At 37.4% G+C, this 15,882-nt stretch overlaps 1 protein-coding gene across 5 annotated transcripts in view; it reads right to left on the reverse strand.

The window, feature by feature from the left end:
* The window catches only part of LOC107686028 (chondroitin sulfate proteoglycan 5-like), a 39,908-nt gene extending 25,143 nt beyond the window's left edge, over positions 1–14,765 (reverse strand). For 2 of the 5 annotated variants that reach the window (XM_016482852.1, XM_016482837.1), the window contains exons 1-2: positions 14,244–14,762; positions 3,972–4,935 (exon numbers count right to left, since the gene is read on the reverse strand). In XM_016482852.1, the coding sequence (XP_016338338.1) occupies positions 3,972–4,935; positions 14,244–14,340 (1,061 nt within the window). In that variant the 5' untranslated portion in view covers positions 14,341–14,762. Of the gene's footprint in view, positions 1–3,971; positions 4,936–14,243 lie in introns of all 5 variants that reach the window. The other 3 variants (XM_016482870.1, XM_016482845.1, XM_016482861.1) reach the window with 3 other exon arrangements.
* Positions 14,766–15,882: the final 1,117 nt, after the last annotated feature.

Genomic DNA, 15,882 nt, shown 5'->3' on the forward strand with positions numbered 1-15,882 from the left:
TATAATTAATAATGTCAATTAATTGCATTATTGTAATTAAATTATGTGATATCAAAGCTGAATTTTCAGATATATATTTAAAATTTAATGTTAATTAATTGTATTATTGTAATTTATTCCTGTGATTTCAAAGCTAAATTTTCAACAGACATTAGCCTTCAGTGTCACATGATCCTTCAGAAATCAATCTAATATGCCGATTTGGTGGAAATATTTCTTATTATTATCACACGGTTGTGCTGCTTAATATTTTTGTGGAAACTGTAATACGTTTTTTTCAGGATTCTTTGAATAGAACATTTAAAAGAACAGCATTTATTTGAACAGAAAGGCTTTACTGTCACTTTTGATCACTTTAATGCATTCTTTCAGAACAAAAATATAAATTTCTTTAAAAAAAAAAATCTTACTGGCCCCAAACGTTAGAACGCCAATGTAATTGAGAACTCTATTAGTTGTACTGAGCTATAAAAGAGCAACCTCCAAGCATAAAAAGTCCTCTGGGATGTTAACAAAGTTTCACAGTTAAAAACATGTTTTGTAACTGAAATGAAAGCCCAGCTGTCATATGTCCGCACATACTTACAGAAAGCTCTAGTCAGATCACTAAAAGAGAGGTGTGTGCACAGGGGAGGGGGAATGACGGAGCGCTGAAAAGATGCCTGAGCCATTAACATTCATCCTCTAATAAGATTGCAGTGGTGAATAAATCAGTGTGTTCAGATGAGCCTCATATAAACAAACCCAACATGGCACACAGCTGCCCAGAGCTCCACTGACCCACTTTGACTAGGCCTGTTCTGGGGAGTCAGTAAGGGTCCCAAAGGGGGGGGGGTACTGGTAGGGCAAGCGTCTGTTTACAAGTCAAGTACATGAGCATGGGGAGGAACTCAGAGTGAGGCTCAGACAAAATCACATTTGAAGGCATTTAGCAGATGCTCTAATTCAGAGTGAATAAAGATGTAATCAATTACTCTGTAATTATGATGACTAGGTGAGAGGAGTATCTGGGAGTAAGTTTTCAGCAAGATCATTTACCATGAGCACAGACTGCTCATATTATGTTACAACGCTATGATTTTAGGGGGGAAAGGGAGAGAAAAAAGATTTTAAATCTAGCACACTTGACAGACAGACAATTGTTTCCTCTAAACAGAAATGGGATTAAATGGAGAGCAAATGTAAATCTATGTTTCCTGATCTTTAGAAATAGATCTCAACAATGCCTCAAACTGTGCTCAATCATCAATCAAAAACCAGAGGTTTCAATATGTATACTCTTAAAAATAAAGGTTCTTTATTGGCATCTATGGTTCCACGAAGAACCTTTAACATTCATAGAAACTTTACATTCCACAAAAGGTTCTTTATAGTGGATAAACATTCTGTAGATTATTAAAATGTTCTTCTCACTAAAAAAAAAAAAGGTTCTGTTCACTGAAAGGTTCTTTGGGGAACCAAAAGTGGTTCTTTGACATCACTGCAAAAAAAAAAAAAACCTTTTGGAACCTTTATTTTTAAGAGTGTACTTAAATGTTTATCAAATTCTCACAAAATCAAATTATCTATTCTATCCAGATTTATTTTATCGATGTTTACTCATGGATATAGCTCTATATTTATTGCATACTGCATGTAAACCATCTTAAATTTAAAAGGAGAAACATCTCAGACAAAATCCTTACGTGAAGCATAACCTCTGAGCAATAAAATGTTCCTCTAGGAATACATCGGAACCAATGTAAGTACATCTGAGATTTACTCTAACTGCTAACCATGACCCCTGAGCTGACGTAAAGGTTGGGGTTGCAGTCAGAGTCATTGCACAAATCCAAATAGAGGTAGGGGCGAGAGATTTATCACCATAAACAAGTTGTTAATAGTCATTGGCCGGCAAGGGGATGGTCTCAGATCTTAATCACGACATGAATTACGACCTCTGGATGACAGGAAGACATTGTGGAGAGAGAACTGCACTCAATTTCACATTTCTGCAGTATTGAGAGCAACTGAAACCATGAGATTTTAATTTACCCTAGGAATACCCCACTAAAAACCCAAAAATATCATCAGTATGTGACTTTTATATGAAAAATCTGATAGTTGCTTTTCAGGAAGCAGTGAGCTTAGCTATCAAGCCTTCTCCCCCAGTTTTGACCTAATCTACCCTTGAACAAGCTGAATTTCATATCTCTTCATACTTATTTTCAGCTTTAACATAATCCTCATGATGACCTCTTTATAGCGGCAGTCACAGGCCCTGTGTTTGTTTTCATGGTAAATGCATTTGTAGTGATAGTAAAATTAACAACCCAAAGTTATTGTCATTTTTTAAAATTGGACTTCTTAATAATATTTTTCTAGCAAAAGAGAGGGTTGTGGGCATAATGCAAGAAACAGGAAAACAAAGCAGGTTTCATAACACATTTGTGTGACTAGACTAGTGTAAATGTGGGTCACATGTTTGGACAAAAACAGTTGTGCTCAAAATAATCTGGCAGCGAGAGGGAAGTTTCCTAATAAACTTTCCTCATAAAGAATCTGGGAAAACATGTGGTACTTTCTGCTCCACAGCACTCGGCCTGTCCTTGTGCGAGTCCTTAGCTCCCCTCTTGACTAGATGTGCCATGTGGAGGGCTGATCTTCTCAAGAGGTTCCCTCTGTTTTATTCCAATTTAGAACTACATTTCTCAAAGAAAATGCCAGTGGTGTTTGCTTATGCGAAGGCTGCCATCATCATACTAGGATGACAGAATTCAGATTGGCTTCCCTTTAATTCATGTGTGTGAATTTGAATGGAATTGGCCACATCCCACAGGGAGTTGAATCGGAATGGCATTCTCAATTCAATTCTGAACAGAACATAACCCTGTTGCTAAGGTTCTCTGAATGTTTGCTATGCAGTTGCTAGGGTGTTTTGGATGATTGCGAAGTGGTCAGAAGAGCCCACTCTCAAGTACTCTGGTTGCTAGATATGGGTTGAGAACTTCAATGTAAGTCTATTGGATTTTTCACCCATTTCATCATCCACTAGCCAAAAATCACAATTCTAATTACCTACATAAGTAATAGCACATCTATCCTAAACAAACCAAATGACAAGTATGAGCAGTATTAAAGGTGCAGTATGTAATATTGACAGTTAGTGGTTGAAGTGGGTACTGCACTCCAAATTCAAAATAATGGAAAGAGTTGGAAAGAATGGAAATAGTTGTTTCTCCCATGCCCTCCTCAGAATCATTGCTCACATGGGTTGCCAGATTGAGGACATGCAAGAGAAACTAGCACAATTGTCAATGGAAGGCGACGAGCCTTACACTCTTAAGTTGATTAGGTGATTTATCCACGTTTTAATTTGCCTCTGTTCATAAAGCTTTCTAGGGGGCTTTCACACTAACATTTTTGGTGCATACCCGGGTGACATCAGCGTTTGGTTAATGTGAATGCTGTTTTCTGAACTCGGGTACGCACCTGCGAAACGTACCCGAGTCGGCCTAAAAAGGGTTGTCTGGGGTATGGTTCATGTGAACTCCGGTACGGTTTGCCTCTGATGTGAACGCAATTATTAGATGGATGCCGAGGCTTTTTAGGTTGGGTAGAATCAGCGATCTCTGAGCCAGTTCGTTTTCTGGCTTCCATGGCTGCAATATGCCGTGTTGTCCACCAACTGGCAACCCAGGGTGTCGAAATACTATTGGGTAAATTGGCAGTGGGCGGAATCATGCAAACCAAAACAAAAACAGAAATTCCGACACGGAACGCACATTTCAAAATAGAATAACTGGCTGTAGCATTGTTTTTCGGAGAAACAAGTATGTGAACTTTTGTATTGTGATATTGAACCATGTTTCCTAAATATTTACAAGCATATTATGGTATTTTTATGTTTTAGTACAGTCAAAAAATTACATACAGCACCTTTTATAGTAATTCTTGCCATAGTGCATAACCTGTATCTTCTGAGCACTTACCTGCAGAACATTTGGGTTCCTTCCATAACATAGCACTGGCCCCCGTTGAAGCAGTAGTTGGGCTGCAGGTCACATGGGGACTTGCAGGAGCCATTGGTGCGGACAAAGCCCTGCCGACACTCTGAGCCGTTAACTGAGTCAACCACACCGGGAGGAGCACGGGGGCCTTCGCCCACAGTGGCTCCTTTGGGGAGCGTGAAAACGGGGTTGGAGGGCAATCGAGGAGGGAAGCGTTTGGAAGGAGGAGTAGTGGAGATGTCATCATCGTAAGAGTCAGTAGTGCTGCTGTAGGGGTAATCGTCGGTGGTGGGAGACACACTGTCGTCGTAGGGCGTCATGTAGTCATAATTTTCGGGCATGGACCAGGAGGTGGGGTCACGGCCCTGAAGCTCGTGTGGGGAAAGAGTCAGTCGGCCAAGGTTCGTGCGGCGGGATCCAGAGTCAAAGAAATCTACGGTGACGTCGGACGGGGAAGGGGGATGAGTTGGGGATGGGGTTGTGGGAGATGTCTCATGGTCGAGGTCAAACACAGTGGTCTCCATGTCTCCTTTAGCATCTTGCCAGGATGGTAGTGTAGGCACTTGCTGCCTCACTTCCTCTTCCGTTTCCTGTTCCTCTTCCTCTTCCTCCTTGAAGGAGATGACATGCTCCTTCACGAAGGAGGTATTGACAGGCAAGAGTTCAGTTTCTGTAGAGTCGAGGCTGTTATCTGGGCTTGCCAAAGTAGTTGTGGCTCCCTCACTGGAAGTTGGAGTTCCAGGAGTTGGCAAGAAGACCTCTTCCAGCATGCCACTACCTGCTTCTTCATCTCTAAACTTTCGTCCGGTGTGAGTCGGGTCTAAGGAGCTGGACAAGTTGGTGAACTGTGACACCTCCTCTATCTTCTCCTTCTCATTCCCGGTAGACAAGGAGGTCACATTAACAGCACTATCAACCTCAGTTTCATTTCCCACCACAGAGTTACCTGTTGAATGGAGCAGATTACAGTTAGGAGAACTCAACGAATCAATGAAAACACTTGCATTCATTCAAAAAGCCACTGGTATTTAACTCTTTGCTATTTCTCTTTGGGTAGGTTTCCCAATATCTTTAAAAAGTTTCTTTAGCAAGCCTTGAGATTAGGTGCAATTATTTTACTAATGTGTATGTTTCTCAAAAACAGGATTAGGGATTGTGACTAGATTCATAGTGGCTCCGGGCCAGGAGAGCTCACCCAAAAATGAAAATTCTGTCATTAATTACTCACCCTCATGTCGTTTCAAACCCGTTAGACCTTCGTTCATCTTCGGAACACAAATTAAGATATTTTTGAGGGAATCTGAGAGCTGTCTGACCCTGCATAGACAGCAATACAACTGAAATGTTCCCAAGTCCAGAAACGTAGCAAGGAGATCTGTAAAATAATCCATGTGACATCAGGGGTTCAACCGTCATTTTACGAAGCTACAAGAATACTTTTTATGCGCAAAAGGAAAAAAACATAACGACTTTATTCAACAATTCGTCTCCTCCCCCTCCACCCTCTAGCGGCATTTTGGAGAGTATCTGCTGGACATAAACAGCGTATGCTGTTCTGTGTCAGCTGCGTCACACAGATACGCTGTTTTCGTTCAGATCAAATCACATCAACGTAGGAAACAGATCCGGCGTGACGCAGCTGACACAGAACAGCATACACTCTTTACGTCCAGCTAAATATTCTCCAAAATGACGCTACAGGGTGATGCGGAAGAGACGCGCACAAAAAGTATTCTTGTAGCTTCGTAAAATTACGGTTGAACCCCTGATGTCACATGGATTATTTTACAGATCTCCTTGCTACGTTTCTGGACTTGGGAACATTTCAGTTGTATTGCTGTCTGTACAGGGTCAGACAGCTCTCAGATTCCATCAAAAATATCTTAATTTGTGTTCCGAAGATGAATGAAGGTCTTACGGGTTTGAAACGACATGAGGGTGACTAATTAATGACAGAATTTTCATTTTTGGGTGAACTATCCCTTTAAAAGACAAACACCATATCTGACCACCAGAAAAGCCCATAAATTATTTTGTCATCTTATCAGGTCTAATCCAACAACATTGTAATTTCATTAAAGTAAACATAGTGTTCATTATTTTACAGCCATAATGTGAACAGGATATTCACTGAGGAAAAAAAATTAGTTACTTGATTTTATCCATCGAGTTGACTCTGAAAAACACTATATGACAGGTGGTTGAAAAATAACCAGTAATAAGGGCTTGCATGCTGACAATGAAAAAAAAAAGTATTTTCGGAGATGAGAATAAAATGACATTTTGATCGCTGCACTTGTGTTCAAAATACAACCTATGAAAACAAGTCTAATCTTGTGCTTTGTTGCTTCTGAAGCAAATGTATCATATTTTAAAGATTTGTACATGTTGTTATTGGAAACAAGTCAAAAACAGTTTTCTAACAACTAAAGTCATTTTTGCAGTGGATAGTTTACAAAGGAAGTTTTTTTTTCCTTTGGAATAATATAAACTAATGAATCATTCACAATAGGTCCAAAAATACTGCTAAAAGCATGGATACTGCCAATGAAGTAATGGTCAGCTAAAAAGATCTTCTCTTTCCAAACTAATACAGTATGGAAGCAGGTATTTTTCTCAATGACTAACAGTCCCATAGCTTCAAGTGCAATTCATTATTATTACGTTCATTTTCATGAATTCAGTACATGACATTTAGCCACTGGGAAATATTTCTATGAACAGAGATTCCGTAGTTGTGGACTAAAAGCTCAAAAATATTTTGCTGCTTCCACTACACAGGAAATTGTGTGCATTTCTGGAACGGCAATAGCACATATTGTGAACAAGTATATGGGCTCAGATAACAGTGTATTTTAAAACACAGTGGATCTGTGATCCTGCTGTTCTATTGCACAGAGTAAAAATCCAAACAAACTTACATGACAGTTTATCTTTCTTGAAGACCCTTGTTTCCAAAGATGGCGGATTTGCATTGATTCTCCTTTGCCATTATCCGCTCTAACAGTGAAAAGTTTATTTACTTCTGTATTGCCAGGACATTTTTGTCCAAAGAGCATCTGTGTTTTTTAACACAGAAATAAATTTAGTATAGTCGGAGATATAACGTGTGACAGTAGAGACTAAGGTCTTTGGCACAGAGATGCTCCCCAGAAAAAAATGTTCCCAAAAATGGCCAGATGTGCATGGTCTGGATTTTATTAGTGAGCGTGAATCACTAATGTAGTATTTATGTGACAAATCTGACGGAGATGAATTTGATATAACTCCTTTGTGGTAACATTAGTCTCTGCATTCGTGCAAGATTAACATGCCTTTCAAACACAGATGTCAAATCAATACTGAGGCAAAAACACCAAACACAAAACTACAAAGAGGAAACATATTCAAGCTTTGTATGTTTAGAACAGAAAAGAAAGCACATGAAATTGGATATTTAGAAACCTTAGGTTGTAATTGTAAAAAAAATAGTAATTGCCAAATATTTTTACAATTTAAAAGAACTGTTTTCTACTTTATTGTATGTATTTTAAAATGTAATTTACTACTGTGATGGCAAAACTGAATTTTTAGCTGCCATTACTCTGGTCTTCAGTGTCACATGATCCTTCAGAAATTTGATTTGAAAAATTAATTTGAAAAAATTGATTTGAAAAACTAAAGGTACAACTATGAAAACGTTTGTAGACAAATATCTTTAGCCTAAGTGCACAGAGTAAAAAAAAAAAATCCTATGTTAATTTTAATACAAAATATAATGACTAATACAGGAAGACATGATCAATCTAAATAGAAATCAGATGTGTAATTAAAATTCATGATCTCTACTGTACGTTTAAAGAAAGTGTTTTGCACCATTAACACAGCCAATGCAAAGTAATACATCTCTCATTTGAGTAGCAAAATCATATTTGCAGTTTAGTGTATCTGCTTAATTGTATAATGGTGTTTCAGTGTGACTCATGTATAGAGCAGCCAGTGATTCAATTTGGGATAAAAGCAAACAAACTGTGGTGTGGAAGATCTGAATTTGATAAGTGAGAACAGTTAATGCACAGCATCCTTCAATCACTTGCAAACGTGTGTCATGGATACTTGACGGTAACCTAATCAGAAACAGGATTTTCACATACGCTTTTAGGTATCTCCTTTTCCTCTAACAGAATATGCCGAGCTGGTCAAACAGTTAAGAATATTTGTTTCGTAGAAGTAAGAACATTTGACACCAGCTGGAATGCTGGTTTTGCAGATTTTGTCGGTTAAATAGCCAGATCTGGGTCAGATCTTTACAGCCACAGCTTTATCAAAGATCTCCTGCCATACTATTTAATGCTTCTCCCAGACGGGACGCAGTAGAGAAGCGAGGAAACAGGGGCCCCAGGCAAAGCGGACACAAAAGGCCCTTGTGTTTCCCCTTTTCTCTTAGATGGTCAAATCTTGTTACATAATACTCAGTTACCCCTTTTCTCTCAGGCACCCTATTGCAGCCCAGAGGGCAGGAGGTAATTTGGGGTTTGCCGCTTGTTTGGTGGCCAGGCTGGGAGGAATGATGGCCACGGAATCTTAGTTGCATGACTTTGGGGAGATGCCAAGCTCTTTGTTTGTGCAGCTCTGCAGACACTGAAGGGTGGACAGTGAGCTTGTCTGTACCTCAGATGGTTTTCTGATGGCAGGCTGCCCGAGCAAAAACTGTGGGAGGTACAACTCAGAAAAACCATGGACCCAACAGCTTCATTTAACGTTTTTCTGTCATCTTCTATCATAATCGTAACTTATAATAGGTCTGTTGTAACACTGCAGTTTCTTTAGTCAACTTATTTCTAATTTACAATTAATGTGAAAAAAACTAGTGCTGGACCATCAAGATCCATTTTATCCATTGATTAACTGGATCATGGAAAGTGGTGGTTAGCAGAGATGGAAACTCGAGTCTGTGACTTGGACTCGAGTTGCACTTAAAGGGGTCATATGGTGCTATTTTAAAGATAATTATTTTGTGTATTTGGTGTAACAGAATATGTTGATATGCTTTAATGTTCAAAAAGCACATAATTTTTCAAATACTGTACACTATTGTAGGTCCTCTATGCCCCGCCTAACTTGAAATCGCATCATATGACCCCTTTAAGTCACATAAATAAAGACTTAGGACTTGACTTGGACTCATGAACAGCTGACTCGAGACTTGACTTGGACTCGTGACTCATGAGACTCGTAAAAAACGCAAGTCATTTGGTCAACCGCAGCGCTGCTTTGTTTACAGCGGAAACCAAGGAAATTATGTTTAATTGCTGTTCAAGCACCACCTGCTGGCAGAGAGTGAATCTGCATTCTAATTCAGCCTGTCTGCTGTTTTGTTTCGTGCAGATGTTTTATATAGAATATTTTCACAAAATTAAAGACAGAACATTTTGTTTTTGCTTTAAATTTTGAAATTATACAATCAAATGTAGATTAAAAACTGCTCATGCTGCATGTATGCAGCCTCTTTGTTAGGATTGTGTTGTGTTTAAAATACTGTGGTTGCCTCTAATTTTAAATTTAAAAAGCACAGACATGCCTTAGTTTGTTTATATGAGATTTATTTAATTTGTGTTATTCATTTGATTGATTGGGGTTTGTTTTAAAATTTCAGTTTAGTTTTGTTGTTTGACATATTTCAGTTTTACAAAGAAATGTGCAGCATTTTGTCTGAAAATTAATAAATGGACACCTTTTGATTTTTAATTTGTTTTACATTTTGTTAAAGTATTTTTTGAGAAAATCATATCGTGAAATCAGTATTTCAAAACCGATTTAGCCTCAATAACTAGCTGAAATAACTGTTGCTAATAAATAGAACAAAAACTTAAGACTTGACTTGGACTCGACCTTAAAGACTTGAGACTTGACTTGGACTTGGACCTCAGAGACTTGTGAACATGTCTGGTGGTTAGGCATAAATATGATTTTTTTTTTTTTCGGAATAAAATGGAATATTAACAATAAAATTTGGAAAGTTTATTAAAAACAAATAGAATAGTATAAATATATGTAACATTACAGTTTAAAAGTTTGGAGGTGGTAGAATTTTTTTAATGATCTTGGAAGAAGTTTCTTATGCCAAAGCTACATTTATGTATTTATTGGATTAAAAATACGGTAAAAACAGTAATACTGTGAAATATAATTACAATTTAAAATGTAATTTATTCCTCTGATGGCAAATTACTCCAGTCTTCCATGTCACAAATCAATGTTTAAAACAGTTTATATAGTTTTGTTTTTGTGAAAACAAAAATATAAATTTTTCAGAATTATTTCATGAATAGAAAGTTCAAAAGAGCAGCATTTATTTGAAGTAGAAATCTTTTGTAACATTATAAATGTTATTACTGTTCAAAACCGATTTAGCCTCAATAACTAGCTGAAATAACTGTTGCTAATAAATAGAACAAAAACTTAAGACTTGACTTGGACTCGACCTTAAAGACTTGAGACTTGACTTGGACTTGGACCTCAGAGACTTGTGAACATGTCTGGTGGTTAGGCATAAATATGATTTTTTTTTTTTTCGGAATAAAATGGAATATTAACAATAAAATTTGGAAAGTTTATTAAAAACAAATAGAATAGTATAAATATATGTAACATTACAGTTTAAAAGTTTGGAGGTGGTAGAATTTTTTTAATGATCTTGGAAGAAGTTTCTTATGCCAAAGCTACATTTATGTATTTATTGGATTAAAAATACGGTAAAAACAGTAATACTGTGAAATATAATTACAATTTAAAATGTAATTTATTCCTCTGATGGCAAATTACTCCAGTCTTCCATGTCACATGATCCTTCAGAAATCATTCTAATATTCTGATTTTGTGCTCAAGAAACATTTCTTATTATAATCAATGTTTAAAACAGTTTATATAGTTTTGTTTTTGTGAAAACAAAAATATAAATTTTTCAGAATTATTTCATGAATAGAAAGTTCAAAAGAGCAGCATTTATTTGAAGTAGAAATCTTTTGTAACATTATAAATGTTATTACTGTAATTTTTGATGAATTTAATGCATCCTTGTTGAATAAAAGTATAAATTTCTTTTTTAAAAAGTATGTTACTGACCCTAAACTTTTAAATGGAAGTGTATATGCGTGAAATGCATTATGTGTTAATGAGGAATACTGGCCTTAACCGCTATGTCTAGCAGTACATCCAGCAGCTGATGCCAAAAGTGCTTTATTTTTATATCACTGGATGAAGCGCCTTAATCACTGCATCCCTCCAGAACTTTGCAATGACAAAAAACAAATATATGCAAAAAATAAGGATGGATAGGGAGCAAATTCAAAAAAAGCAACTCATCAGTGTTGTCAACACAAAAATGCCTCTATTCAACAGGCTTTTAAGAAATTCCATAGTTTGTAAAAACACAGGATTCCATCCCTCCATGGAATATTTTACCTTGACTAATTATGCAGAGGTATTAACAGTCAGATCTTTTGACCTTGAGACATAATCAGACAGCTGCCACTGTCTGCCACGTCTCTTCACCTCCCGTTGCATAAATCTTTTCATTTCTATACTCAACAGGTGGTTGGATGGAGGAGGGATGTGTTGCCATGGGAACCAGCTTGCCCTCACTGTACAGAGTGAATGCAATGATGGAGCTCAAATGTGCTGTGTGAAAAACCATCATCAAATTTATAAGTCCACATCATACAAATTCAAGTTAAAAAAACACCTAGAAAATATAAATCTGTGCCAAGCCTTCGACAAAAAAGGAAAAAAATATATAGACACAGCTGCTTAATTTTCTAGCATCAACACAACCACTGATTTTTATTTTATAGCCTGTCATTTTTCTACTTTGACAGGTTAATTAAATATTTATTAAATTAGATACATTAGGGGTGGGGTGATCAGTTTCTGATGAAACCAAATGGCAGCAGCCCACATCAACACAGCACATCTTTATAATTCACTCCCTTTCCTCTGGTTGCATTAAATTAATTAATTAAAAGGCAATGAAGACCCAGTAAACTCCTGCCTTCAAAATATCGCTAAAACAAACGAATCTGATCACCAATAATGCCATTTTTCCTCCCCTTGTTCTTACTCTAAAAACAGACTGCAGTGACTTTCTTTGGCAGCAAAAGATTGTGAATGAATGCAAATCTGATTAAGCTCACCTAAAACCATCCAAAACATGCAAGTTGTTGTTTTCAACTAGATTGCAACAGATCCAGCTGAAAAGACACGGCCCCTTTGCCTACAAATCCACCCAATTCATAATACACAAATGTATCCACAAAACAACCATATTTCGTGACAAAAAATGCACTATTTGTCACAACAAGACTTAATACTAAACTGCAACCTGTAATTTAAGAAGCTATATAGATGACATCATATTCCTGGAACAAAGAACGGAGAGGTTTAATTGCTGGTACTCAGGACTGCATTGAAATTTTAACTAAAACTGCACATCTTGCTCATTTGGGAATAATAGCCTAGATTCATAATGGTGGATTCCATTTGTAGGGTCTGATAAATCTGATGGCATACAGCAAACATTACCTCGATCGAGTGAGGGTTTCAGTGTTAGAGGATAAAGCATCTGGATATCCTCCTCTAAATCTCAAGGGAATTGAGATCAGAATCCGGTGTTCAATGCTTTGGATTGATGCACAGTAACAGGTGGCACATACATATTGATAAAACTACTATTAATCATGCATGGATCATTGAATCAAAAAAATGTATTGAAATCAAATGTTCATTTGTTGACATCAAAGCAGTTATTACATAATAAAACTGATACATACATGATACAGCCAAGCATTATGGTTTGATTGGAAAGATGTGGCAGGCAACACCTTTTTTCTCTACCAGCAGCAGAATCTCTCTGCACAGAAAATGGCAAGTGTGTCCATTGGACTCTTGAGACAATAAAAAGGCGATTCAGCAAATACAGATCAGAGCATTGAAAGCGAATACATTATCAAATCAGTTACTGGGACAAATCAAATTTTCCTGCAGGCTACACCACGCCAGTAATGACCTAATGGATCGGAAAAGGCTGTCTATGATGGCCAGTGGCACACTTCATCTACTCAAATTACCATTTAGTCAACAAAGCAATATAAAAATTTCTTTATAAATTCTAAAAAATAAAAATAAAATACATTACATGGAAGGGAGGAAGTGAACCGATCTAAAATCAAAAGCAAGTTCATGCATGAAGCTAACAAAGCGCATGGCCACCGGTGACATCATTTTTACCTGAATGAGACCAAGACCACACTGGCCACCATCACAGCAGCTGGTGTGTATAGCTGATGTAGCGCCGCTTTGGGAATCAAGTAAAATATATCATAACAAACCCTAATTGTCATCCATTTTCATATTCCTATTAGCAGATTCAAGAAGACACCATATTTTCCCAATCCTGTTGCTAGGCGAAACTTGAGCATCCAACTAGGTGGACAATGGACCTTCTTAGCACCAATGTAGAATTATACAATAGATTTTAAATGATGTCATGCTTATTTACATAACGACAGCGCGCGTCAATGAGATCATCTCTAATGCTCAGTGATCTATAGGAATTTTAAACACACCCCTGGTTAAGGAAACCGTTGCTTCCATTGGGTTGGTCCTCCATCCTTTGGCAGTCTTTTAGAAGGAGGAGAACGACACAATCTCTGGAATAACCCAAGTGGCTAACCGTTACAACTATAAAGACATTCTTGTTCTGTGCGTAAAATCAAACTACACGCATAAACAGTGTAATTTGCCGCGCGATAATGTCTGAGCATAAATTATTTCGCGCTTTAATCCTGCCTTTGTGAGCCTCCATCATTGCCATAGTGACAACAGCTGCTCTGTAGAGTAATCACCGCGCAGTAACTCTACACTACTACTACTACTGCATAAAACAGTCATATGGAATGAGGAATTTGTACATTATTTAAGGTCATTAATATCAAAAATGGCTGCAAATTGCTTGCAGATGTTTTCTGTGGTGTCCCTTCCTTTTAATAAATGATGTGCATTTTGGACGAAGCCCCAAATTTCCCAGTTCGACATTTAACCTACATTTCCACGGCGCTGGTCCAGGCACATCATCAGCAGCAGCAGCAGCCGGCGCGCAGTCATGACTTACGCACAGCAAAACCCAGCAGCGGCTGCACTACTGACCGACATTCTCATTTTGTAATGCTGTTCTGTCTTAACTATCAGCTGATTTAATATGCATGTGAAAAATCTTACCATGTGCAAACAGCGGTTTCAAGAAGACAAGCAGAAGGACAGAGAGCATCGGCACGCTCCAGCATCTCAAACACGACCTCATCTCTTTTCGGTTCATGCTTGTGTGTAACTAAGAAATCTAGCAAAAGAAAAATTCTATAACCTTTTGGAAACAAAAAGTGTTCAAGTCGAGAAGTAAATGCTAGATGTGTTTTGTCCGATCTGTTATATCGTATCTCCTCTGCGCGTCTCCATGTCCACTTCTTTTGTGAGGTGTCTTCACTGGTTGTATTTGTTTACTTCTATTTTTTTCAATGCGATGGAATTTGTTCCTTTATGGTCCCATTGCCACAGACAAAATGCAAGTCGGTGCTCTTGCTAAGAAGCGGGGGGACGGACGGACGGACTGCGCTGCGCGGACACGGCCGAATCAATCGGGTTCTGAAACCAAACCGACGCGCGTCCACTTGGAGAGAAGCGATTCTAAGCGTTCTCACAGTATGAGAGGGAAAAGGATTTCGGCTCCCACTGTCTCCCCACCCCCTCTTCTCCCCAACCCCTCCCCAAGTTCTTACTCCTTTCAATAATGTTCAACTACTGACAGACACAAACACAGCTCTCCATTGTAAAAGCGCGATTTAGCTTTGCTAATCCAATGGGTTTTAACTTGGATAGATGGAAACGATATGGATTTTGCTGCTTGTCTTTCATATTCAAGGCTTATTCAAAGCTCAGTCTTTTATATTCAAATATTAGCATACAGTTTGAAAAAAAAAATACACAATTGTATATTGTATATTATTATTATTTGTGTAATTTAGAAAACTATCCAAAATATACAATTATATATCCTTATTTTAATTATTATTATAGTTATTATTTTAACTGTTTGAATTTTAAAAACTAATCCACTATAAAAAAAAAATAGTTGGAAATTATGTGGATTTTGCTGCTTGTGATTTAGTCCTTCATATTCAAATATGCGCATATATGTTGAATATGAAAGAAGAAAATATAACTATATTTTGTATTATTTTGTAAAATTACATATAATAATAATAATAATAACAACAATGGGAGTAGTGTTTATTTGAATATGAAAGAAGAAAATAAAATGACATATTTTGTATTATATTTTAATGACATTATTATAATAACAATAAAAATAGTAGCAGTATTTTTAGTTTTAAGCAAATGTTCAGATATGAAAGACTAAGCCACTCAGCCACAGATAGATAGATAGATAGATAGATAGATAGGTAGATAGGTAGATAGGTAGATAGGTAGATAGGTGCAGGAACATGCAGATTTCAATAATGAATTTAATCCAATTAAAAGTAGATAAAAGGCCAGAGGAGATGCATGTGTTATCTAGGGCTGTGATATGGTCCAGATTGTTTATGGGTTGATGGTTTAAGGCGAGGAGAATGGGACAATAAAGCAGAGGAGGGGCAGGAGGCATGAGATACACTCCTCTGGCTGTGGTGATGAATGCATGAGGGCTGGAGGTGTCGGTGGGGGTTGGCAGCATTCTTCCACTAGCACCATTGAGAAAAACAAGAGACCAGCAAAAGTCGGTTTACCAGTGCCTTGGGTTTGAGGTTTATGTGTGTGTGTTAATACACTCACACAAAAATGAACCATAATGCCATCACTTTAC

This window comes from Sinocyclocheilus anshuiensis, unplaced genomic scaffold, assembly GCF_001515605.1.
Source record: "Sinocyclocheilus anshuiensis isolate Anshui unplaced genomic scaffold, SAMN03320099.WGS_v1.1 scaffold389, whole genome shotgun sequence".
NCBI classification, from domain to species: Eukaryota; Metazoa; Chordata; class Actinopteri; order Cypriniformes; family Cyprinidae; genus Sinocyclocheilus; species Sinocyclocheilus anshuiensis.